This window comes from Genypterus blacodes, unplaced genomic scaffold (assembly GCF_046128005.1).
Source record: "Genypterus blacodes isolate CSIRO-AG114 ecotype Tasmania unplaced genomic scaffold, CSIRO-AGI_Gbla_v1 ptg000003l_1, whole genome shotgun sequence".
Classification (NCBI taxonomy): domain Eukaryota; kingdom Metazoa; phylum Chordata; class Actinopteri; order Ophidiiformes; family Ophidiidae; genus Genypterus; species Genypterus blacodes.
The window spans coordinates 4,233,177-4,258,626 of record NW_027466817.1 but is presented as its reverse complement, the minus strand read 5'-3'; the positions used below and the strand labels follow the sequence as shown (position 1 = coordinate 4,258,626).

The window sequence follows — 25,450 nt, the reverse complement described above, 5'->3', positions numbered from 1 at the left end:
AACCCAAGCAGCTAACTGGGCTGCTGCATGACTGCACCATGTGCAGTGCAGCACTCAGTATCAATAATGTTCTTGCCGGCTGTGTGAGCCCGCTGCCATCTACTGGTAAACACTCAAAGTCAAATCAACCAAAATGGCTCAATGCAGGTTCGCTGAAATCAATGTATGCACGTTTAAAAATGTCCTATTTCCCAATATAAAAGCCAGTTCAGTACTTCATGTGGGTCTCAACTCATGTTTAGTAAGGAGAAATCATTTTAAATGAATTTGGTTTTCATTTTTAATAGAAATTTCAAACTGTACAAAACACATTCAGTGGTACTGATTCACCAGTACTATTCTAAAATGAAAACAAGGCAAAATTCAATAAATTAAAAAAAATCAAAAGAAATGATTTAATCAAAATCCAGAAATATCCAAAATACATAAGAAAATGTGGTATTTCCAGTCCATTACATCAGGTTACATTTCACTGCAACTAAAATGTAAACTGCATGTCCTAAAAATTCCTCACAGATTCTGAGAACCTTTTTATTGAAAAGTAGTGACACATTAGATCTGAAAAGAAAAGACTGCTGATGCGACGAAACTGAAAATTCTTTTTAGTCATTGAGGATACTGCATAAAAAAATATTCAGGGACAATGCTCTCTGCTCTCTGGACACACACACACACACACACACACACACACACACACACACACACACTCAAGCATACTCAATTTACATTTATGGCTGTAGATCTGGAAATGTTGGTTCGTATAATAAGGAAATTATAACTATTTTACATCATGGCCCAAATAAATAACACCTCTTAAGTCCCATTTGGCCAACAAACCTCACCCTGCTTTTGTTGGTACTGGGTGTCACACAAAGATCACTGTGCATCACTTTGTAGCACTGAGTCGATACATGAATACTCTAATCTCCTCCTAATTAGCCTAGAGAGGGTTAAGAGTCAAAAGGTTCAAAAGGTTCAAAAAACGATTTTGCAAAAAGGTTGATCTGTATTGGAACATGATAGTCACCGCAAATTTAATTTCTGTTAGATCAACAGAATACAAGGTGTCAGAGGTGCTAAATCCTGCTCCGGATCTGGATCAGTGTCATCTCCTGCCTCAATCCAGAGTCCTCTTGGGCCACACAAGGCACATTCAATCTGATTTGGATCTGACAACTCACACCAATTCAAATCAGATTCGGTGTTAGATCAGGATTGGATTCAAAGAAAAGTGGGACATTGAGGAGGCTACCAGCTATGACCTTGTGCGTGTTTGCACGTCATGAATGTGGATGCAGGTAGAAAATGGCTCCTGAATCCTCCAGTTTTTTTAAGGCCTCAGCTTCATGGTTGAGGTCATGGTATGAATTCTGCAACAGAGAAAGACGTGCATCATTAGTGGAAGCTTGACAGATTGTTGCATGGTTAAGTCCAAAAGGCTTCATTGTGTTTAGAGTATGGATCCAATAAGTGAGCTCACTGTCCCTGGGGGGGGGTTTGTATCCCACTATTTGAAGTATTTGGTATCCTAACTCAGAACATCACATGCAGTGTTCACACTAGCAGAAACTTGCGGGTTAATAAGATATCCAACAAATTGAACAAATTGAACATCCGACTGAACTGATCAATCTGTAGCATCAGGTACAAGTTAGATATTCATTCAGATGTTCTGATCTTCAAATGTTATTTTCATTTATTTCACACCGAGTTGTATTCAGGATCACTCTGACCGATGTGCTACCCACCTTCATAGACTTCATAGTGTTGTATCCATAATAATGGATAGGTTGCTTGTGGTTCTTGGAGGTTGGGTATCCAAAACCAGCAATATGGACCACATCACAATAGTTGAGAGCCACAAACACAGCGAGGATGCCCGTGGTGGGATGAATCGGCAACTGAAACAAACAAAAGTCCATGACAGTCCACTTGAAGCATTTTGTCTGCTGGTGCTCCTCCATTCAAATATTTGTTCAAGGCTTTTAGTTTATTGAAGGTTACAGTTGAATGTGTCGCAATCACTGAAACCAGGCAGGAACCATGCAGCCCAAAATGTGTCCACTAGATGGTAATAGAGAGCAACAGAACCTCAATTTGTCATTCATCAGACAAATCACAAGCGCTTTCCTGAGCAAATCTGGTGTGAACCTAAATATATACGTTATCTGGCAAGATCTTCCAGATTCTAAGCTACTATGACAAAGCTCATTGATTTTCACTGGTGAAATTCGGCTATCTGACTCAGAAATAACTAAGCGTGCTGTCATACCCTGGATAATATTCAACAAATCTTAAAGCACCATGTCTTTTTTATCTCCAATCTTGCCTTAAAAATAGATTGAGATCATCTTTCTCTGTTCCAGTGTAGCTTCACTTGCTTGAAACTTGTGATCTGGCTCTTCTTGACAACTGTGCTGAAAATGAAAGGGAATTAGCTTATCCTGCTGTCATCTTTCTAACATGTAAAACTAATGTGGGACAAGGAGTAAACACATGCTTGCAATGTTGCAGGCTCTTAAGGTGCACTGAGATTTCTCTGTGTTTTTTGCTGTTTCCCTTATGACTCTGTTAATGATTATCCATGTTCACAGCAGCAGGGAGAAAGAGAATCATTTCCACATGACCTGGAGATAGAGCAGCGTCTCTCTTTCCATCCCTCTCCAAAATACTGCACATTTATCCAGCAACCTTTCAGTATCTCTGTCCTTTATCCGTTTCCATGCCATCATGACATGTCCTCTGCTTGACAGCTGCTAGAAGGGGAGGTTCTATTGTGCAGTATTCCAGCACTTCACATGCTGATGCTTCAAAGAGCCTCTTTTATTCCTGAATCTATTTGCTGTTATTTGTTACAAAGCCAGAGTCAACTGTCCATAGCTTCAGATGAAACAAAACTGCTTTCAATGTCTTAGACACTGTGCACAGACCTGGCAACTAAGCCCTTAGAAGAATCAAGCTGACAAAAAGAGGAGATTGCACTTTGCTTCTTTCTGTAACAGTGTTATATTTGATTACACTATATACTTGAGCTTGTTATGATCTGTGTGAACAGACAGGAAATCTTCATGTCTCAAATCACCTTAGTGTGTGGGCCTGGCTTCCTCTGCAGGAAATGTATGCATGTGTGATCTGGGTTTCAGTGGTGAGTCTTTCATACAAGTCAGTGGAATCTCAAAATGGATGTGAACTCTGCTGAATAGTAACAGACCATCTCAAGGTTTCACAAACATGCTTGTTCGTCTTTCCTCTCTAGAGCCTTCCACCAAAACAATGTGTTAATGCATTAAGCATGAACTTGTTTTATTATTGTCTTTTTTTTAAATTCACAAACTGATGAGCGCCTCTGGATGGGATGCAGCTGACATTCTGTGTCTATTTGCCTCATGTGGTCTCCAGCACACCAATGAACACCAGAGCTCTGAGGAGGCTTTGCACATACTTTGGATGACAGCCTGTGGAGCCTTAGCGAGAGAGAGGGGAGGGGGGGGCAGACCGGCTGCATATTGTCGCCACTGCAGGCCAGACTTGCAAGAGATCACCAAAAACATCAGTTTGGGGAACAGGGGTGTGTTGGTGTGTGTGAACATGAGAGTATTGTGTGTTTGTTCACGTGTGCTTAGAAAATAGACAGCAAGAGAAAAGAACGAAGACAGAAAAGTTGTGTAAGAGCTTGTGTGTGTGTGTGTGTGTGTGTGTGTGTGTGTGTGTGTGTGTGTGTGTGTGTGTGTGTGTGTGTGTGTGTGTGTGTGTGTGTGTGTGTGCGTGCGCGTGCGTGCGTGCGTGTGTTGGAGGGGGTACTTGTGTATTTGGCGGGCTGACTGGCAGGAGGCATTAGCTACACTCCCACCAGTCTGTCCCTTCTATTGTGTTCTTGGGCTCAGGGGAGGTGCTGGCATGATGGGGTGGTGGACGTCTGCCAAGATTGTGCATGTGGGGTGCAGAGTGAGTCTCTGAGATAACAAGGGAGCCGGGAGACTGGAGAGTAGCTACAATAGGGTTGCATAACTGTAGCAGCCAGAAAGTTACTATTGCTAAAAAAACAAGTGAAACCTAATTTATGTGTAATAATCTTAAATTAAGATATCCTCAAAGAACTTTGGGGTACTATAATGATAATGATGAAATGATGAAATTTACACTAACAAATGTAAAGCTCCAATAATCAACATTTGTTCACACAAAAGACCTCCAAAACAAGCAGACCAAATCACAGTCCTCATATATTATCATCTTACATTATTGTGCCAAATGTTATAAGCAAACAGTTGCTTGCTGCATATTCGGTAGAGACAGATCAACAAGTGCAACCCACAAGGATGTGTTTCGTTTACATAACTGCCTTGTTTTTGACTCCACCAACTACTGAGGAAAGTATTTGGATATTAGTTTGATACTTTTAAACTGAAATAAATTGTGCAGCTTTTTAATGACAGCTGCTTTCTACAGCTGGAAGCAAGACAGTGGAGAGCGTCTGAAACTTGGCCACCAGGAGCAACCCTTCCAAATGACATGCAGTCATTTGAGTCATTGATAGCATCAAAAATATTGATTACTGCAGCTTTAACTTCAAGCAGCATCTCCGGTCATCCCTGCAGCTTCCTCAATCTTCCTCCTGCAGCTGGCCTTTCCATACAGCGCGTGCAGATGGTGCAGAGCTCACGTGAGGCGAGCACGCTGATCGCCCGTGCGGTCCCTGCCTTACTGCCCTGCACCAGCCTCTTGTGTTTGCACTGTCCAAAAGGGGCTAACGCGCCCCTGCTGTCTCATGACACAGGGACACACAGAGACAATCGGCAACAAACATACAAGAAGTCCCGCATGGCTGATGGAACACAATGAGCCAATAAAAACATAATCGTACATGAGTAATAGCCAGAGTTGAATCTGAGGGTGTTTCGTAATCTAACATCTCTTCCGCCAAGAGGGAGAACAGATCCAATTTGTGAAACAAAAACAATCAATGGTACACAACTAAAAATGTCCTGAGTCATGGTTTCCCCAGTGCGCAACCCCCACTCTAAAGTCTGTCTCATGACTTATAGAGTTACAGTCCAACTTCTTTCTTTGTTTCTGCTGTGTTCTGTTGACATAATCTTCTCATTTGTTATCTATGTCTACATTCTTATTGATATATCTATTGATGACATCACAGCATGTACTGAAATTATAAACCGTTGCATCATGAAAACCCAACAAAGACACCAAGTAGACACCAACTGTCATTACGTTCAAAATTCCTGCTGCTGATTCCTATTCTGAAATGTATACAGTGTTTTGGCTCCGTTTCAAGAGCCAATTATTTCGAAGAGATTCACTACGCGGCCTGGAAAACATGAAGGGCTTATCTTGTAATGAGCTGCTGCAATACTGAGCAGAAGCTAATCTTAATCATGTTTCCCAGTAATTGGATCCACAAAACATGTATTGACCCAGCTACGATTCCAGAAAAGAGCTACTTACAGTAAATTGTTTATTACAAGGTTCAAGACTTCTCAATTGAAGAGCCGTGGCTAATCAGCGCGCGGCTTACCCAGCCTGGTTAACATTCATATGCGAGGCAGTAAAGGGCAGAAGGGAGAGAAGAAGGGATATGAGGAAGGGAACCAACAGGCATGGATCTGTTGTCACAAGATTCCCGTGGGAAAATCAGAGCTGAAGTCGTCTGGAAGAGCAGGAGAGAAGAACCACTGCCTTAGACATCCCCGGTGATTTCCGGGGAATTGAGGCTTGTTTAGGTTGTGCTGAATAAGGAGCTATCTATGCTGGAATAGCTATATTAAATGCAACACAAATCAATGGATCCGCTTGTAGATTGCTCAAAAGTACTTCAGATCATAATCAAACTACATTCAACCACTCAGGTCCCAGTTTTGTTTTGATGCTGTTCAGGGTTGCCATAATTTATTAATTATAAGTGACCAATCGATTAAACACCATTAAAGGTCAAAGATGAAGACGAGTCAGTGATATCGCAGAAGGCAAAGGGCGACATGGCTCAGGATGGTAGATCGGTTACTGGTTCGATTCCAGACTCTTCCTAGAGAGCCCTGTCGAAGTGTTATTGAGCAAGACCCTGAACCCTGAACTGCTGCTGGTGTGCAGGTTGGAGTCTTGCGTGGTGTGCTCCTTACATCAGTGTATGAATGGGTGAATGTGAGGTCATTGTAAAGCACTTTGGAGAAACGTGCTATATAAGTACAGCCCCTCTTAGGACGGGAAAAGGCCTAAGCACCCTACCTTGGCACTAATGCTTAGATTCTTCTTCTTTAAGATACATGATACAGAAAAAGGATCCATGCATTACATTCTCTCTCTCTCTCTCTCTCTCTCTCTCTCTCTCTCTCTCTCTCTCTCTCTCTCTCTCTCTCTCTCTCTCTCGCTCTCTCTCTGCATGTCCAAATAACAACCAATGAAAATATGAAGCATCATCACAGATCACATCCTTAAGTGACAACGCACCACTTACTGGCCGACGTCTACAAATGGCAAGTAAACTACTTGCACAAGAAGAGCAACCTGGTGTATGCAGTCCAGTGCAGGGAGGAGTGCACTCAGGGAAACAAACAACCACTAAACAAACACATGGCTCAACACGGGAGGGCCAGCTCCTCAGAACAACACTCAGCAGTTCACTTTCACTTTAAAGACAAGGGTCACTCCTTGAAGGACAACAACATACACATCCAGGATAGGGAAGACAGATGGTTTGAAAGAAGAGCAAAAAAGGGGCTATCTAAGTAAAGACAGAGAAACCAGCCTCTAACCCAACTAACGTAACAGCAGAAATGAGAACCCCTCGACTGCCACCCACACCTGGCGACAGGGGACTCCAATAACTCCAATCACTACAATAACAACAACCAGGGGGACTATCAGCAGTACGACCCTGATAATGACTGATCAGGTTAAATCCTTGACAGACACCAGTCTGTCAACGTCTTCAAGCCTTTACCAGCAAATCCAGTTGCCTAAGAATAACTTTGTTTGGATTACAGCATAAATCACTATCATTATGACAATATGTTCATTATTTGTACCTCACAACACCATGGCTTATATGTTGTTATCGTAAGGTATCATTTTAACTCATCGATCAATATCAATTTGGCCAAACACCATGATATATGTATTATTAGCTGGGTTTGGTCATTTGCAATTTTCTTGTCTCGCTTACTGTAAGCAAAAGACTCCGGTGTACACATATGCAGAATACATACTTCACTGATATCAGTTACTCGATTGATAATTTAAATATTCAGTAGATTCATTGATGATCAAAATCAATGACAGACATGGTGCAGATCCAACATTGATAACTTCACATGGCCAAACAAACCAAACAATGAGGGGAAACCTTAAGGGGCCGGGAACAAATGCTTCAAAAACGGTGTGAAAATCTCAATAGAACAGATGATGATGTTTAGGTAGTCTGTTTTACATTGTTCTGTTTCTTTATTGGTTATATTTAGGTTTAGGTTAATGTGTATCAGATAAAAACTTGGTCCAAAATGTGGTCCACCTGCAGCTCAGTGAATGAATGATAATCTCTCACCTGTTTACTTTTGGGGACGAAAGGGATGTGGAGCAGTCTGTCTGCTGTGTGTTGCAAAAAGTGGGGGTCCAGCACTCTGATTTTACTGACATCACCCAACCAGATTTGGGGAGGGGCCTTCCAAAAGCCTTTGCTCACCTGGGATACACATAGACAGACAGGCAGACCGACAGACAGACACACAAACAGACAGACGGACAAACAGACAGGGGCACGGAAAAACATGAAGAGACTGCCACTTTGGGTCAGCACACAACAGTTCGTTTACACAAACAGACGCATTCAACCTACGACACCCTCAATTCTAGTCTAAATCGAAGCCAAAATTAGAGGTTAATGACCCTGCAACTATTAGCACAAAGAGGCCGGAGATGCCGGGAGCTAGAGAGAGAGAAAGAGAGAGAGCGAGAGAGAGAGAGAGAGAGAGAGAGAGAGAGAGAGAGAGAGGGGGACAGGAGGGGGTGTTTTGGCTATGGAAACCACATTTAACTCTGAAGGATGCTGCTATCACTGAAGTTGAAACTTTTAACTTGTTAACTTAAGTTTGTTCCTGCTGTGGATGGAAAAGCTAAAAGGAGTGTGTGTGTTTGTGTGAGAAAGAAACGGAGAGGAAGAAAGTGGTGCATGTGTGAGTGTGTCTGTGTGTCTATGTATGTGTGTGTACTGTACCCTCTTCTCATTATAGAGGATCTCTTTGATCCATTGTAGATCTTGTTGTTTGAAAGGCACCAGGACCATGAGCGTGTCGGGGTCATTGTGCAGTTCCGGGTTGTGGGAGGCCGACTCGGGGTAGAAGAACCTCATGGTGGTCTTGTTCCCTACGTCCTCCTCATAGCCTCGAACTGGGGAGTCATTCATCCTGAGACCATAAGAAACAGTAAGCCCAAACAACACCTGATTGGTTTTTTTTCACACGTTTTGATTCACACCATTGTACACACACACACATACACGTACACCAGTAATATTGCAAAAATGTACTTGTGCTTGATCCACCTCGAAATATTGCAACATCCATCCTTTTTTAAAACAAACGCAAGCCAACAACAGACTGTTCCAGTAGGAAACTAGAACATTTAAAAGGATAGAAATGTGGATGATCTGTTCAGGTTCAGGCACAGGTAAAATAAACAGAGTACACAGCTGGTGTAAATTATTAGGTCTTCATAAAATACCAGCCAATATGAGACCAGATTCATACATCTTCACCAACTAAAGGCACGCTTTGCAGAAAAATATGTTCTATTGTCCCCACAGCAATTACATTCAGTACAAAATGTACCAAGGTTGCAACTGCAAGGCAAAGTTCTGATTTTTATTTTTTGGAGGGTGACATTATTCATTGATGCAGCTCACTCAATGATTCATAGAAATCTAGCTGTTGGTTCATCAATTTTGTATATCTTACATTTCTAATCTATATCCAGAGTCTAGGCTGAACAAGTTGCCTGTGACCTGTAGCATCCAGGAGGCCTGAGGAGTGTGTTTAACCACACAAACACTCAAGCCCAACCTAACATCCTTCTATCCTTTTCACATGTTGTCATTGTCCTGTCTATTATTTTTTCACATGTTTCCAAACCTGAACTACTGACTGACACTGTATCACTGTTCTTCATAGATGCTAGATAGTAACTTCCCATAGTGTTACTGATTCCTAAAGCAGTAGATCATTGAAGTGACCTGCACAGTAGCAGACCGCTTCATGAAACATAACACACAGCTATGTTTAAAATATATCATCTTGTCAGCATCATATTCAATTGAAGTCTTGTATAGTATTTTGTGTTTAGTCTGCAGGCTGGTGTCAGATGGAGAGAAAAAGCCTCATGCTGTAAATCCATCAGGTATCTTTTGCTTCGAATTCTCAATGTCAATAACCTCAATGTGCCTTGACAGAGAATGATTAGCTTCTGAGAAGAGAGGGAGAGATGTTAGGAGGGGGGAAAGGAAAAAAATGCATTGTGGCCCGGCCAAATTCTGTCTGTTTGAAAGAGGCTTATAAAAACTCTGAATGCATGTGTTCATTCCAAGACTGTAAAATCAGGTTTGCAGAGTGCCTGTGTCCCAGGGTAAACTAAATCCCCTTTCCCTTCTCAAGTGCCTGACTTGACCTAACAGCTTGTACACTCTATGTCAGGGTCAGATTCAGACAGTTGGATACCGTCCCTTATTATTAAATACGCAATTGAATGTTTCAGTTCAGTAAGATTCAAAGTCATAAAACTGGATTGCTTAAGACTTTTACGCAACTTGTGGATTTTGCACATTTGCCCACACTTAAGTTTTCATTTCTGTGTATGTGATGTAATAGTAATGACTGTAATAGTAATGAATGGATGTAAAGGCACAGGAAGGAAGGGAGGATGACTCAACTACAGAGCACAGTAAACGCGAATGATAACCGACACATTAACGAGCTGCTACATATTTAAAAGCCAGACTTCATGCTTCTTCCCCTGGTGTCAAGGCAAAAACAAACAACATCAAATCTGCAAAAGAAATCCAAATGTCCTGTTTTAGAGCTTTGCATTTGAAGAGAAAAAGCAAAAAGGGGTGTATGTGAGAGTTTTAGGATTCAACCCTGGCATGTTTAAGAGGTGATGTCATTTTGTACTTACCGAATGACCACATCATATTTGTTGATGACACTCCCCAAGGAACTGTTCTTAATACCGAAGCCATTTCCTATGACGACACAAGTTCTGCATTCAATGCTGAGGAGACACACACACACACACACACACACACATTAATGTGCATAGTAGCAGTTTTAAGCCCCTCTCTCTCTTTTTATCTATATTAGAAGTGTATGGGCCATGAATTGCTGTAGCAGTGCTTTCATGACTACACTGTGTACTTTGAAACTGATTTTGATTATTATTATATTTCGATCACTCATGTTATGGGCAATCCTATTAACAGATCCAAGGTTTGCTGTCATCTGAAAGGGCTCAACTCAGACATGACATCCTCATCTTACACTCAAAGAGCATCACACTGATGAGTTCTAGCTCTAGCTTCCAAGGTAACCATGCTTAACTTACTTAACAAATTGAGTCTGCAGGTTGTGCCAGACTGCATGGGTTTCTATTTTTTCTTTTTTGTTATCGTTTTCTTTGTGACCACTAAATAAATTAATTCGCTTTCATGCATTTTTTTCTGTAACTGATGGTATGGTTGCTGGGGTTGAGTTGGTTTTTTTCTCCCTCTCTGTTTACAAAAACAATCTCCAAAATGCTCACTGTCATGTCAACGACTTTCTTCAATAAGAAAGACAAAAAGAAAATGTGCCAGTTAGTCAAAAGGCAGATTTTCATAGTAATCCCTATAATTGTAAAAATTAAAATACAATTTACTTTGATCTAAAATGGAGCAAAGAGAACACTTGTTAAAATATGTGCATTAATTATTGTATCCATTCACACAGTGCCCCAACTTCTGATCTTTAGCCTATATTGAGGATAAAAGATAAAAATCAGAGGTTGGATGTGTTCATTCATAATAAAACAAGTTTGGTTTCAGCAATAAAAAGTTGACCTTCTGTGTCATATGTCAAGTTGGCTTAAGAGTGTTTTTTACTTACTTTTCAATGTTGGCTGGCACATCATAACGGGCAATACCAGCTAAAACCTTCAGTAGCAGCAGCTCTGTGAAGGAAAGAAGGAGACAGAATGCAGACAGAGGCTTAAGGTGAAAATGTCACATAAAACATAATACAACTGTAAAAAGTTTCACTCTAATTAACAGCAAGAAACACAGGACATCGGCATGCTCCACAAATTTTTGTCAATAGGCATTATTAGAGCCACAGTCTCTAGTGCTTGTCCTTGGCGAGGGTTTGTGTTCTGCCGTGATCGAAAGCACTATAATTTTCATTTTCATTATAATTTCATTTTCAGGTTTAATGGAACATTTCCACAGCTTTAAAATGGTTAGTAAAGCAGTAATTATGTTAGGATCCAGCACAAATCCAGCCTCGGGTAGGAGAACACTTTCATACAGCAGCTACAGTAAGAACAAGCAGGCTGTGACAGAAGTGCTGAGTAACGCAAACAGAAAGGGGATAATGCAGATCCAACATACCGCTGCCTTTAATGCCATAAGGTAATGCCAGCCTTGACAGACGCTCCCGCCAGAAGAAATCCTCCAGTTTCAGAAAGAGCTGCGTCTGTCTGCTAACGCTGCAAGGGAACATAATGACAACTTAATACTGTGCAACCCATTTAATTGTATCTATGCAGGGTATTACAGGATGGTTTAACGGCTGGGGGTGAGGGGAGGTGTAATGAATGAGGTGTAAGCCACAAGATGAAGAAAAATGTGTTGAATACTGAACTTCTGGCTACCAAACTAGACAAAGGACAATCTGATCTATTTCAGCCAGCCTGTAAGAGTTGGAACATAGAAAACTATTTGACTTTACCAAATGCTCTGTTAGGAAGGTAAACGAAAATGATTATGAGCAAACCAAATCAACTAAATGTTTAGATGATGTCATGTCTACAGATTCCCTTCATTAAATCTACTGTACTCATTCCTAGTGCTTAAGGAGGGAACAAAAACAATAACACTTACAGAGCCTGTGGAGTGAGACAAATGTGGCAGGTTGTACAGGAATGCTTATGAAAACACAGCCGTGTGTGCCCTACAGTCGCCTCTGTGTTGAATTTAAATGACTGCTTTAATGCTTTATGACCTACTGCCGTTGACAGTGAGTCTCTCAGACATTTACTGCCCCCATGTGCCAGCTAGCTCACTGAAGAGATCAGAATGAATCTCTTGGGGGGTTCTAATTACAGAAATGTCACTGTCTATGACATGGCAGGCCTCCTAGTGGCAGTGGTAATTAAGTAAGTGAGTGATCTGACTGATCAACAGACAACATCCCCTGAAAATGCAAATCACTTCCATCTTAAGGGGCCATTAGAGCTGAATATGTGGAAAGGACTATGAAGGTTTTAGAGTTGTTAAAAGGCGACTGGGGAAGGTCTGCTGGGTTGTAGAAATAAACAGTGACCTTTGGGAAGGTTGGGCCGAGCCACAGATGTAGACCATATCACCATTTTGCAACCAAGCACACAAAACCCCAACAGTAAATAGACAGCTGAATAAACTAAGAAGTGCAAGTGAAAAGAAATGTGGGCAGTTGAATAATGATTATTTAACAACGCAGAACCTGAGGAGGACAAACAAGCTATTGTCTGCGTCTTTACCAAAAGCAGCTTTTCAGAGCTGCTGGTGCTCAATATCAAGTCTCCCTCTCAAACATTTCACCAAGACTTTCCACTTGAACCGTCCTGTAATAGTGATTTAGGTGGAAAATCTTTCATTAGAAGTTCTGTTCTTTCTCACACAGAATATGCTGAATTGTCTTTATGACTGGGTAAGAGCAGCTCTCACTTCCAAGGAGGCTGGCACCTTATGTTCAAATAAAAATGTTGGCACGCCGCTCTCCCTAAATTTGCCATCCACTCCCTCATTTTGTTAAAAAAAACACAGACGTGCCATTACTCACTCAAAGTTAAGGCTCTCCCACTTCTTCTGGGTTAGCCAGCCGCCACACGACAGCTTGCTGCTGATGGGAGACTTGCTGGTGCCTCCAAAGCTGAAAGAAAGGCACACTGACAATCACCACAACTGGCACACATACTGCTGCTGACTTCTGAGAAAGGCAGTATGCCAAAGAAATTGGATGCAGAACTCTCAAAAAGTGCAAAGGATGGCATGTGTGAGAGCTACAATTGACCAGTTGTTCGCAGTTTGGACCACTGACTCATTACAATGATGAATGAATTAACATGGGTCGTCAAAATCTCGTGACTCAGCACTGCAGACCTCAGAAGGTTTCTTTTTTACCAGAAGTGGACATCTGTAAGGGAAGAAAGAAAGAAAGAAGGAGAAAGATAGAAAGAATATTTACCTCTGAGTGAAGCCATAGGAATAGTAAAATGTGGCAAAGCAGATGAAGAGGATAACTGGTAGAAGCCTGAGGCACCATGCTGAAAGAGGACAAGAACAATTCCTTCATCAATCATTGTTATATACAAAACATTGACACACTAACGTGACATTTCTGGTGGATGTGCAGTAAGAGAGGAAGAGGAGACTGAATAATGCCTGTTAATGGGTCATTTCAAATTGCCTTATATGCTCTATAAAGATAACAGCAGCAATCACGAGGTAACAATCCACCAATAGTTTTCAATGTGTACCTCAAAGAGCAAAAAAATATTTCTATTCACTTTTTATTTTTGATTTTAGTTATTTTTGGACTCTATATTATGTTATTGTGGTCAACTACGCTATTTAAAATGACAGTAAACTCCATCTTGAAATACCAGTCTCATTATAACTGCATATACTTTGAATTAGTTGAATAAGATTAGTTTGGGCTCGGGCTGAATGGAATTAGGGGAAATTCAGATAGAGCAGGATTCATGAGTGCTATATGCTTGGCTGCTCTCTGATTACCAAGTGAGTTCTGGAAAACCCCTTTTCAGTCGTGCAAAGCCAGAAATTGCTGCCATTACTTCATTAAATTATCATCAGGAATCTCATCTTTTCTATATTTTCCAAACCTTTCTCTGTCATTCCCAGTCATGTGCAGTGGGCAGGGTGGCTAAGCTTTCTGCCCTTTGGATCAGACAATATTACCAAAGTCAAAAAATAAGTGACACAGCCTTTTGAAACACAAAAGGTGGTTTACGCTCATATTGCAGCTTTGTGACTATAACTTTAAAAGGGAAATCCATGAATCTCACACATGAAATTCAGTTTATTGATCTTGGGTATCAATTTACTTTCTTTGGAACTGGTGCCAAAACATGACTTTTAAAACCAAACATCTGCTTTAAGGTTAAGCAAATGACGACATTAAAAGCAAAGAATTGCTTTTTTTATTGTACAAAGACAGAAATTGACTGATTATCAATTCAGCCTGAAGTCACATATCAGCATGACATCATCAAGAAATAAAGCAGTGAAGTCTTCCTAACCGAAATACATCCCCTTGTATTCTATCAATAAATAATCGGGGCCATAAAGTTCAGCAACAATAGTAGGGATATCACAACCTCTCTCTCTCTCTCTCTCTCTCTCTCTCTCTCTCTCTCTCTCTCTCTCTCTCTCTCTCTCTCTCTCTCTCTCTCTCTCTCTCTCCCCCCTCTTTCTGTATAACAATGATCCCCAAACTACCCTACAATGGTATGCAATTGAATGTCATGTAAAATGTTTGCTTCAATAAAAACAAATAGCATGAAAAGGGGTTTGTCTTCCTTTTAAACCAAAAAGGAAGACAAACGACAGAAACAGATCAAAGATTCCTTCTTCCCAAGATTGTACCGTTATATGCAACATCTGGAGTAAACACGACATCTAAAGGCTGAAACGTGTCCAAGGTTCAATGGCTGAAGATACTAGATTACATAAGACTATCTAAAAATGTTTTACAGATGCCTGCTGTACATACAGTTTGGCAGGGACACATATAGAGACTTGTGGAACACTCTCCGTTTCAAACTCTACTCCAGTTATTCTCAAACTGTGGTACCCGCGGGGGCCCGCGTACCACCGGTGGAAAATTGAAATGCGACTTAAAATAAATGTTTGCACACGGCACACTACTACCCCTTACCGATAGTGGCGCTGCGTGCAAATGTCAACTATTAGCTGACTATTACAGGCTAAACTTATCTGGGAAGGTGGTAAGCGGAGATAGGATGAAAAACGTATGAGCGGTCCAAATCCACTTAAGTCGTGGCTCCAGAGGGGAACTAAAAGGACGAAGTCTGCGGATCAGGAGAAGGATATTTTAAACAGCATGAACGACGGTGAACGGAGTGCGAACGTTAGCAGCAACATAAGTAGTGTGAAGTGTCCACAGCACCGGTAGCTGGCTGCAAAAAGCGAAAAACAATACGGAAAAATGCGGGACGGAGGACGAGCCAAAGCCACAGTGTGTGGTATGTGGTGATGATCTCAGCAATGAGTCCATGGAACCATCGCATCTCAAACGGCATCTTACAACAAAACACACAATGCTGAAAGACAAACCAGTGGAGTTTTTTGTACGCAAACGTGATGAACTGAGGCAGTCCAAATGCGCAATTCAGTTCAGTGGTGCACCTGTGGTTAAAGCGCAGGAGGCTTCTTATCGTGCCCTCTGTCCAACCTCCGCATAGCGAAAGCAGGTAAGCCCCACACAATTGTGTCAGCTGTGTCAGCTGTGTCAGCTGTCAGCGGTGAACAGCTGTGTTTACCATTAGCAAAAGAGATGGTACAGATTATGTGTGGCGAGAAGATCGACAGTTAAAGTTGGTGCCACTTTCAAATGACACAGTGTCGCGGAGAATAGGAGCCATGGCAGATGACGTTAGGAAGACACTGATTGAACGCATTAAGAATAGTCGCTATTATTCCATCGAACTGGACGAGACTACTGATGATGCAGGTTTTGCCTATTGACTTGTTTATGTCAGATATGAGCATGATGGTGCAGCCTAGGAGGACTTTCTGTTCTGTCAGGCCTAGAGTTATACAAAGTTGCCAAAATGCTGTGTGTTTGAAGTACAGTTGGTTGTGTTTTTGATTTATGTTCTCGTGTGTTTGTTTGTATGTATGCGTGTTTGTGAATGAAATGCAGTTGTTATTAATGTTCTCACATGCTGTGTGTGTGTGTGTGTGTGTGTGTGTGTGTGTGTGTGTGTGTGTGTGTGTGTGTGTGTGTGTGTGTGTGAGTGTGTGAGAGTGTGTGTGTGAGAGTGTGAGAGTGTGTGTGAGAGAACATGCTGTGGGTGTAAGAGGGACTGCCCCCTGCCCCATATAGGAGAGTTGTTCATATGAGAGTTCTAGTACCAATTTGTGGCCATGTGGCTGTGACTGACAAAGGTCAAATTAAATAATATTCTTAGTATTTTAACATCGGCCATAGTGGTGGTACTTGGAGAGCCAAATATTTTCTGAGGTGGTACCCGATGTAAAAAGTTTGAGAACCACTGCTCTACTCAATACAAGAAAAAGTCCTCATATTCTGCTGATTTTTTTAAAGCAAAAACTGAGTGACCGAGCTGTTACAGATTCCATTTGGACAGTAATCTTCCGTTCATTGCATGTGAAATAATACTATATCGCTGAAGAGAGAAAGTTCCCAGTCAAGTCATTCCACGCACTCCCAAAACAAATGAGAACAAAGGCTTAACCACATCCAATAGAAACATTTCATGCACAGATGTTCCTGACCACCCACAGCAGAAGAGCTTACTTTTAGCTGCCTTCTGGGACATCTTCACATGCTCCTTGGCCCTCTCATGTCTACACAGTGCATGGTGTTATCCTGGTGGGTATACAAGGAGAGACAACAAAGTATTAGCATCTCCCACTCATCATCACAGCCGAGCAAATGATGCGTACATATCGCTTACGATGCCATTTTTAGTATCCATACAATAACAATAATATAAACTTCTTTCTTTCTCTATATCTCCTCCTTCTGTATAAAAAACGATCTCCAAAATGCCCTATAACTGTATGAGCAATGTCATGTAAAATGTTTGCTTCAATAAAAACAAATCGCAAAAATATAAAAAATACTGATTAACGCACATTGTTCTTCAGTGTGGACATGCTGAGTTTACACACCCAGCCGAGTCGGGTGTGCAACACCCTCATCTAATGGTCTATGAGAATGAAGTAGAGAGTGCACAAGACAGTGTTGTTATAGGTTGTAAAGTAACACAACCGATCAGAGTCATGCAGCTTGATGGCTCCTCACAATAAATGCCATAGGAATGAAAGCGGTGAAAGTTTTGAACTCTAATGTCTGATGAACAACTATCATAAGTAGTAAAAAACTACTTTTTTGGCTTGAATTTTGTGCTGAATTCTTCAATGCTTGGAGTGTAATGGTTATAATACAAACACCCAATCCCCTGCCAGTCACAGAAATGTGTCATTTCAGAAATATAAAACTGATGGAAGTGTATGTGTTTCAGCTGGGTTGTTTGTTGGAGCTGTTCTTTTTTTTTTTTGCAATTTGTTTTGTATTGAAGCAGATATTGTACATGACATTGTGCATACAGGTGTAGGATATTTTGGAGATCATTTTTTATTTATATAGAAAGAGGGGAAAGAGGAGAAAGAGAGATAGAGAGAAGGGAGGAAGGTTGTGTTATCCCTACTATTGTTGTTGAACCTTATACATAGAATCTGAGGAAAAATACAAGTGGGCTGGAGTTGCAATGATGTCATAGGGTACATACAGAACTTATAGGATGATGTCAAACAGCAATGTAGGCTAGTACAAATGGCATCATAGGTTGTGACAGAGAGAGAGAGAGATAGGGGAGAAACAAACAGGAAAGGAAAGAACCAGAGAGATGGCGTCCCACCCCAAAACCCCGCAGTCATACAACACCACATTCACACACCCCTGTCTTGGACCGCCTGAAATGCAAAATAAAATGATAAAATAAAATGAAAAGGAACTGATCTGTGTTCTGGTATTCAGTCACTGGTCTGGAAATAGCCTGTAGATCTGCGAAATAGGAGAGGAAAGATTGCCATCTCTGATAGAATTTATCAGTGTGGTTCCTCATTGTGCATTTGAGTTTCTCGAGTCTTAAGAAAGTACATTGTATCCTTAAGCCATTGCGAAATAGAGGGAGGGGTGAGGGGCTGTTATATGTCACTATTCAAGCACACTGATAGGCGAGGAGAGGGAATACAATCCAGATACATCTTTTTTGTGGTCATATGAAACATAGTTGTAAAGCCAATCTAAGAATCAAAGGCAAAGTCATTCAGTCATGTTCAAGAAAGTATTTGTCTCTGTTGTTCACTTGTTCACACTTTTTGAGAGATATATCGTTTGGGGGAAATGGTTACGCCTATAACCACAACTGAAACCACATATGCAGACAGGAGTATGAATTCATTCAAAATGTATGAGGACTGTATGCGCACTGTCATGTCAAATGTTTGCTTCAATCAAAATAAATAGCAAAACTAAAAAACTAGGTCTGTTTTGGATGTAGTGCTGAATAAGCTGAGTGACAAACCCTTTTTTCTGATAGTGTGGCCCCCAGAATGTGATTGAACTGAGTTACCAGATCCACATGTCTGCCAGGGAAGTGAAGGCCAGCACCTCCTCACAGAGATCACAGCAGCACAATGGCTAACTGTGTGTGAGACAGTGTGTGGGGAGGAGTCCACACAGAAAGAAGAGAGAGGGTCAAGCTCTGAGTTGTGTGACCCTGGGAGGCAATGACGGTTGGCATGAAGGATCAACAAATCAAAGGCAAGCCTGGGCCCCGTCTGAGCTCAGATACCAGAACCAGAACCAACTGAGAGTCTTAAAAACGATGTGGCAAACAAGAGTTACTTCGGGGATGAAGAGAGAAATCCATGCAGGCCGCTTAAAGAGCTTAGTAACACACTGCAGTGATTAAAGATGAAATCATGCGGCTCTCATGAAGAAGCAGTAATTCCGGCAAAGGCTCTTCATGAGAAAACATTATTGACTCAACAGATCAACCTCCTTCTTGACCAAACTCACTCAGAAGGAATACAGCATAAACCGAAACCGAACACACCTATAGACACAGATATAGCTCAAACTAAATAAATGTATTACAAGATGATGAACCATGTACAGAGGTCACATATACACTCAAATGCTGTATATAAAAGGAAGACATCAGAGCGAGAAAAGGTGCAATATACAGTACATAGCACATTCAATTATTATTTATACAAAGACACAACGCAAGATGGGTTTTGAGATTGGATTATAAAAATTGCAATAGAAGAGAAATCCTTGTTGAGATGGGTGAAATATTCCAATGGGAATAGAAAAGGCATGATTGTAATTTGATTTTAAAAAGTCAGATGGTGGAGGTGGAAGACCAGCTGTGGAGGTGCGAAATGGAAAACAGTGCCAATCCAATTCCTCCATTAAAAGCAAATAGAGGAATCTTGAAATGAATTCCGTATTGGCTAATCCACCTATTTTGGCCACAGTTGCAGGGGAAGTATGGTCGACTCACACCTACAGAGAAAGACTCAAAAACAGAGAAGTGAGGAATGCGTGTCTAAAATCACTCACTACTGAGTGTGTTTAGCCCCAGCCAAGGCTAAATCAGAGATGACAAAGATGAATGAGTATGAAGAAGTGAGCACCAAGAATGTTAGGTAGGCTGCATATGGAGCCTGGAAGGAATCTGATTACTCTTTTTTTAGCTGGTGAAAATATTTTGCCATCCTCTGCTGGATCTCAGCAGGTGCCTGGACCCTACATTATTGTTGGTGAGCATCATTTTCAGAGGGTTCCTTGCTGACTGCAGTAATCTAAAACAACCAATCAGAGCTGTGGCTCATTTGCATACGATCTACTCCCCACAAAACTGCCCCTTATCAAAAATGACTGAGGGGCTGTGTGGATTATATGGGCTAAACACAACAAATATTAATGTTTTATCCTCTGATTAGTGATCTATTCTAAATTACTAGGTGGTTCTCAATTAATCATGAATCTTGGCCTCGTCAGATTTATTGTTAGAAGCGGGTCGATTGTAAACAAAGTAAAAGATCTTGTAGCTCAGTCATGACAGTAATCTCTCTCTCTCTCTTTCTCTCTCTGTTTAAATGTGTGTATTTTCATTAATCTCAACTACCTTCATGGTAAATACATACATTTGCAGTGTAACCCCCCCTCACTCCCACTGTTCAGCTGATCTGACCCAGAAACATTATTTCAAAAGGTCACATGTGCATCTGGCTCACAATAGAGGATCGACTCTAAAACACATAATCTCAGATTTTAATCCAGTCAGAAGGGCTTCATCTGGTGTCCATTTGTAACATTTGACCGATTTTATGGAGTCCATCTTTCATGCCATAATCCACCCTTTAGTTCTGCAAGAGCCTGCATGAAAAATGGCACCTTCAGGCTGCCGTAAGTGGGAGAAATTGATGGGAAATGCCGATTCTCTGTAATAGTATTCATGGTGAGGGAATCTTAGGTCTATGGACATGGCTTTTCTTCAGTATCCTGGGCCTCTTAGTCAACCACGACGACTGAGTTCAGGCTACTCATTTATTTTCCATAAAATATGCAAGACCTCATAGCCCATAAGGCCTCTTCTCTCTTTCATTCTAAGCACAGACACTGCTGTCTACATTTACATTTTAGTCATTATGTAACTAGAACGTACATATGAAATTTCCATATAACACAAGCAAGGATCTAGTCCAGAGAGAACAACAAGATTAAGTGCCAAGAAGCTAAATTCTAATCAAATGGATCGAACCGCTATAGGTTTGTGTGCACTCACTTGAACTAGATTGAGCTTTGTCTGCACCACTTTTTTACGGAATATTCTGAAAGAAAAGACTTCTTCCATGTGCATCTGATCCCAAACTCACAGTGCATCTTTAATTTGACCACAATTATTCCTGGATGCTCAAAAACCTGTAGTGAAGGTTTGCTGTCAGTGCGATGTCTGAAGCCAGGAGTAGGATGTACGTGCAGCAGGTAGACAATATTCTTAGAACGTGTGAATGGGTGCATTTGCTAACTTCACTTCAGCAAGACATTGTCAAAGCAACAAAGCAACAAAGCAACAGCATTTTCATGTTTTTGCCTACATATTGCTTATTATCATTAGTTGTTGTCATTGTTTCTACCTCTCTATGTATGAAATGCATGTGTCTTCAGTTTGCATCTTGAATAAAAATATCGACTCAGCATTTCACAACAGGAACTCCACTAAGTCTAAGTTAAAATAACTTTTCTTCTTCTTCTTCTTCTTGGGGAATTTGGGGAAGCGTTGCATAATGATAAGACACAAGAGTCCCTGCTCCTAAGACTATGTTGGCATTTGAAGAACAAGATGAAAAGAATTACATTTAGAGAGTTTTTTTAGAGTAAGGCTTTTTTTGACATTGATGTGGTATTACATTCAGTTTAATTTGTAATTTAGGTATAATTATATAATTACAACATGTACGTGTGTGTGTGTGCGCGCGTGTGCGTGTGCATGTGTGTTTACATCCACTTAAGTACACCCATACTCTTTGAAGGCTCAGTTTAACTTTCCTACTCACTACTTTAGACAGTATGGTCTTAATTAGTTGTTTGGAAGAGAAAGTCAGCTCAGTTGAGTTTTGTTAAATTGTTTAATTGTTTAATTGTTTAATTTCTCAGACTTCCCACATCAGCAGGCTGAACCAGCGTAGCATTTGATTGGCATTATGTTTCCTTTGCAACACTGGCACATAGGGAGTAAATCATGCAACAAAGCACCAGATTAAATGTGTCAAATAGCATCACACAACAATGTTCACTCATTCTTAAACGCTTGTTACTGGCAGGCTGTTTCCCCTAGAATATCTTTCCTGGTCCAGTGGTCAGCCTTGGACAGGTGCATGAAAATGTAATACTGAAATGGTCCATTTTATGTTAAATTGGTGGTTTAGCGGTCTGTCACTAACGAAAACTGAACTAAAAATAAATAATTATCATCATTATATCATGATGTCGCTTCCTCGGGGTCAGGGGAGGTTAGGGTGACGAGGGTGAAAGCACCTAAAGGGCACGAAAATAATCAGGTCTAGAAATATAATAATCTAAATAATATGGGAATAGATTACATAGTAAGGTTTGGGTGGTAGAAATAAGTAAGACTTTCCAAATACTACAATGTGTCAATAAGCTTTATGATGTTGTGATGAGGAGTTAGTGTAATAGGGGGAGTGATCTTTTTGATAAAGTAGTATTGAGTGTGTTTTCTGTGATTAATATGCATATGTTAAGATCAATATAACAAGAATACCAACGCATCTTAACATATTAATAAATAAATGGCAAACTACTGAGTCAGCATGATCTGGGCGATACAAAGCTTCTGCATCTTTCATGAAAAAAAGGGAAGAAACTCCACCCTAACACCCAATAACACAATGTTTTACTCCACCCAATGTGGAACAAATTTCATTTATTGTGAGTTGATCATGGGTTAAATATTACCTTGGAAGAAACTGGCAAAGATCAAAAAAATTGCCTATGTCGCAATGTTATGAAATCTTTTTTTCTTTTTTTCTGAATTCTTGAAATTAGTACCAGAATTCTGTAGGTTCTTCCCTGGATCAAGCCAAACACCCCTGATTTAGTTCAAATCTGGTTTGAGTAACCCTGCTAACAAACAAACACAAAAAATCAAAACAGATGTGGGTGAGAACACAACCTCCTTGGAAGCCTTGACTATACAGCCGTTTCCTTAAATGAACCCTTAACAGTCTCCTAATCTGTGTTTTCTTTGTGATTAAAAAAGTAACAATCCTAAAGTGATTCCTGTTTGGTTGAGATGTTGTATATGTATTGTAGAGGACATAAAATGAGGTTGGGAAGTGGAATATGCTTTGTATGTGTTGTGTTCTGTTGGGCTGCAATGCGTAACCAGATTAACAGTAAAATGTGTTTATGTGGCATGGAGAAACCGCAAAAGCACCAGTGATCATCTTGAAAGCACATGGACCTTCGTATTAGAAACCTGAGCACCACTGTATGAGGAAATGACACGTTTAGAGGGCCAGGCTCTGTTCAGCTCGCCAGTGATGTTACTGAAGTCTGAGTTCATCTGATTGATGGATGGCAGACTCTCTACAGCAGAGGGCAAATCATTCTGCCTCTTGGTTTGTGGAAATGTGCTCAACGCCACTAATTCCTTAAATATGCAACATCTGTGGTACAAAAAATCCCTCCCAATGTAGCTGCCTGCTACAATCAGTGGCTGAATCCAAATGACTGAAAGTAGTCATTCACTGCAATCCAATACAGTCCAGCCGCTGATTACAGGCAAAATAACAAATAAGCAGAGAAAGAACATGAATGTATTCAAGAATACCTGTAATTATCCCTGTAAATCATTACGTAAAAAGGCAAATCCAAAGTATATCTAATAGAATTTGCCTCTTGTGAGTGAGCAGATATAAAGATTATGTTGTCTAAAGGAGATAATGATGGATACTTTAATCTACAGGTCTGATGTCCAGCATATGCTGTTGTAATCCAACTGTGACGATCAATATGGCAGAAAGCCAGACACAAGGCGTCTCATCACATAAAAGCACTTTGTAGTGGAAAGTCACCACATTGAATTATGTCCTCATGTAACCTTTCCCATTCTCCTAATCCCTTAAAGCAGAGGTTCCTGTTCTGCTTCATGTTCTGAACCCTTAAATGGACTCCTGTTTGGTTAAGATTCTGATTCAGCAGACCCAATCTGAGGGGATTTTACAGGCCTTATTGGGAGATTTGTTCTCTCTTTTTGGGCTGTCTTCTTGTAAAATGAACATGTGGGTCTCATGAAGACATGCGGCCCTTCCTTTTCAAAACATGTGTACTGGAGTGTGACGATAACAGCCTAAAATGTAAATTCAGAGCACAGATGTATCAAGGAGGAGCACTTCATGGCAGAGTGACTCCTGCAGAGGGACTATCATGGTCTGTCAGCTGCTTTACTACAATGTGCTCAAACACTGAACTCCATTTATAAGGGAACATCTGTTTATAAAAACTCAGCAAATGTATGTAGCTGCAATAATAAGGGGCTGAGAGAAACTGAAAATATTGGTGTTCTAGCTTAGAGAATTTGTCATCTATATAGTAAATTGTCACTATGAACACAAAAGGTTATTAACAGAGACCGGTTGCAAAATAGACTAAATACACTGATCACAAAGAAAATCACAATTATCAGTGAATGGATCCCATAGTTCTCAGACATGTCTATCATGTCCCTCATTTTGGAGACAGGAGACGGACATGTCATGATCTGTCGCCAAAATTTTTAAAACCAGTTCATCTGCTAATATAAGGGAAACATTTAACAACTTAAATAATTTCTTATGGACAAAATATTGCAGCTTTCCTATTGTGTTCTCCATGTGTCATCTATTTTTTGACACCTTAATTAACTTTCTGTCTTGGTCCAGTCTGTAACTGTGACTGTCAACATGATGATGCTTTCTATTAGTTTTCTTAGTTTATCTGTTCAACTGGGAACATCCAAGAATTCCAACAAAAGGGTTAATGAAATCTTTTGAATCTCTCCCTCTATCTGTCAGTGTACTTCATATTAGTCATATTTACACAAATCCACACATCAAGAGTTAGACTCATTCAATTCCACACGTTTGAACAAATCATCCCAAAATCACGGCACAATACATCCTTCAAACGCACACACACTTTGATCTGATCAATGACTGGAAAGGTTTGTACACACACACACACTTACCAGCAGCTCTGCTTCCGTTATCTGAGTCCAAATCCGCAGGTCCTGCTGTAATGTTCTGTACAGGGGGATGTTGCAACCAAGTTCACGTTGCTTTTGATGGCTTTAAGATGATTCACTACACAAAAGGAGAAACAGGCGTGTGTCCGCCCCCACGTACAAACACTGATGTGATGGTGACAGTATCAAAGTTCATCTCCACCGAAACGATCCAGGAATGAGCAGCAGCAGGGTACACGCCGCGGTTTGTGACCCTCGGCGTGCAGACGGAGCTCCACGGGAACACTCGCTCTGTAACAACGCGTTCTCTTCTCTCCGCGGCTACGGCGCATGCGCGAAGGGAGCCGAATGGTGGTCGATGGATCCAAATTCCTGTTTGCAGACATGTAAGCAGATACTGATGTTGCTGGTGTGGAATGACGGAGGTGATCTAACTTTTCCGTGTCGAGTGTGCAGCGGCCGTAAATACGCGTGTCCTGTCCAAGACGGGAAACACATCTGGACATATTTTTCTATTGTATTTATTCTATAAATCCCTCAGTTGGACAGATAACAGTACAAGCTTGAGCGAATTCCTTAACAATCAGTCTCTAATTCCTTC

The 25,450-nt window shown here is 40.8% G+C and overlaps 1 protein-coding gene across 2 annotated transcripts; it reads right to left on the bottom strand.

The window, feature by feature from the left end:
- Positions 1-266: 266 nt before the first annotated feature.
- Positions 267-25,138, bottom strand: st3gal4 (ST3 beta-galactoside alpha-2,3-sialyltransferase 4). Of its 2 annotated transcripts, XM_076144919.1 has the most exons (11): positions 24,853-25,138; positions 16,818-16,889; positions 13,479-13,557; positions 13,074-13,163; positions 11,642-11,739; positions 11,142-11,205; positions 10,177-10,272; positions 8,225-8,414; positions 7,556-7,693; positions 1,749-1,901; positions 267-1,370 (listed from the first exon to the last, which is right to left on the bottom strand). In XM_076144919.1, the coding sequence occupies exons 2-11, from the start codon at positions 16,837-16,839 to the stop codon at positions 1,281-1,283; spliced, it is 1,020 nt and encodes a 339-aa protein (XP_076001034.1). In that variant the 5' UTR covers positions 16,840-16,889; positions 24,853-25,138; the 3' UTR covers positions 267-1,280. The 2 variants fall into 2 exon arrangements, with proteins under 2 accessions (XP_076001034.1, XP_076001042.1); XM_076144927.1 differs by lacking the exons at positions 7,556-7,693; positions 24,853-25,138 and having other exon boundaries at positions 16,818-17,152.
- Between the last annotated feature and the right edge of the window lie 312 nt (positions 25,139-25,450).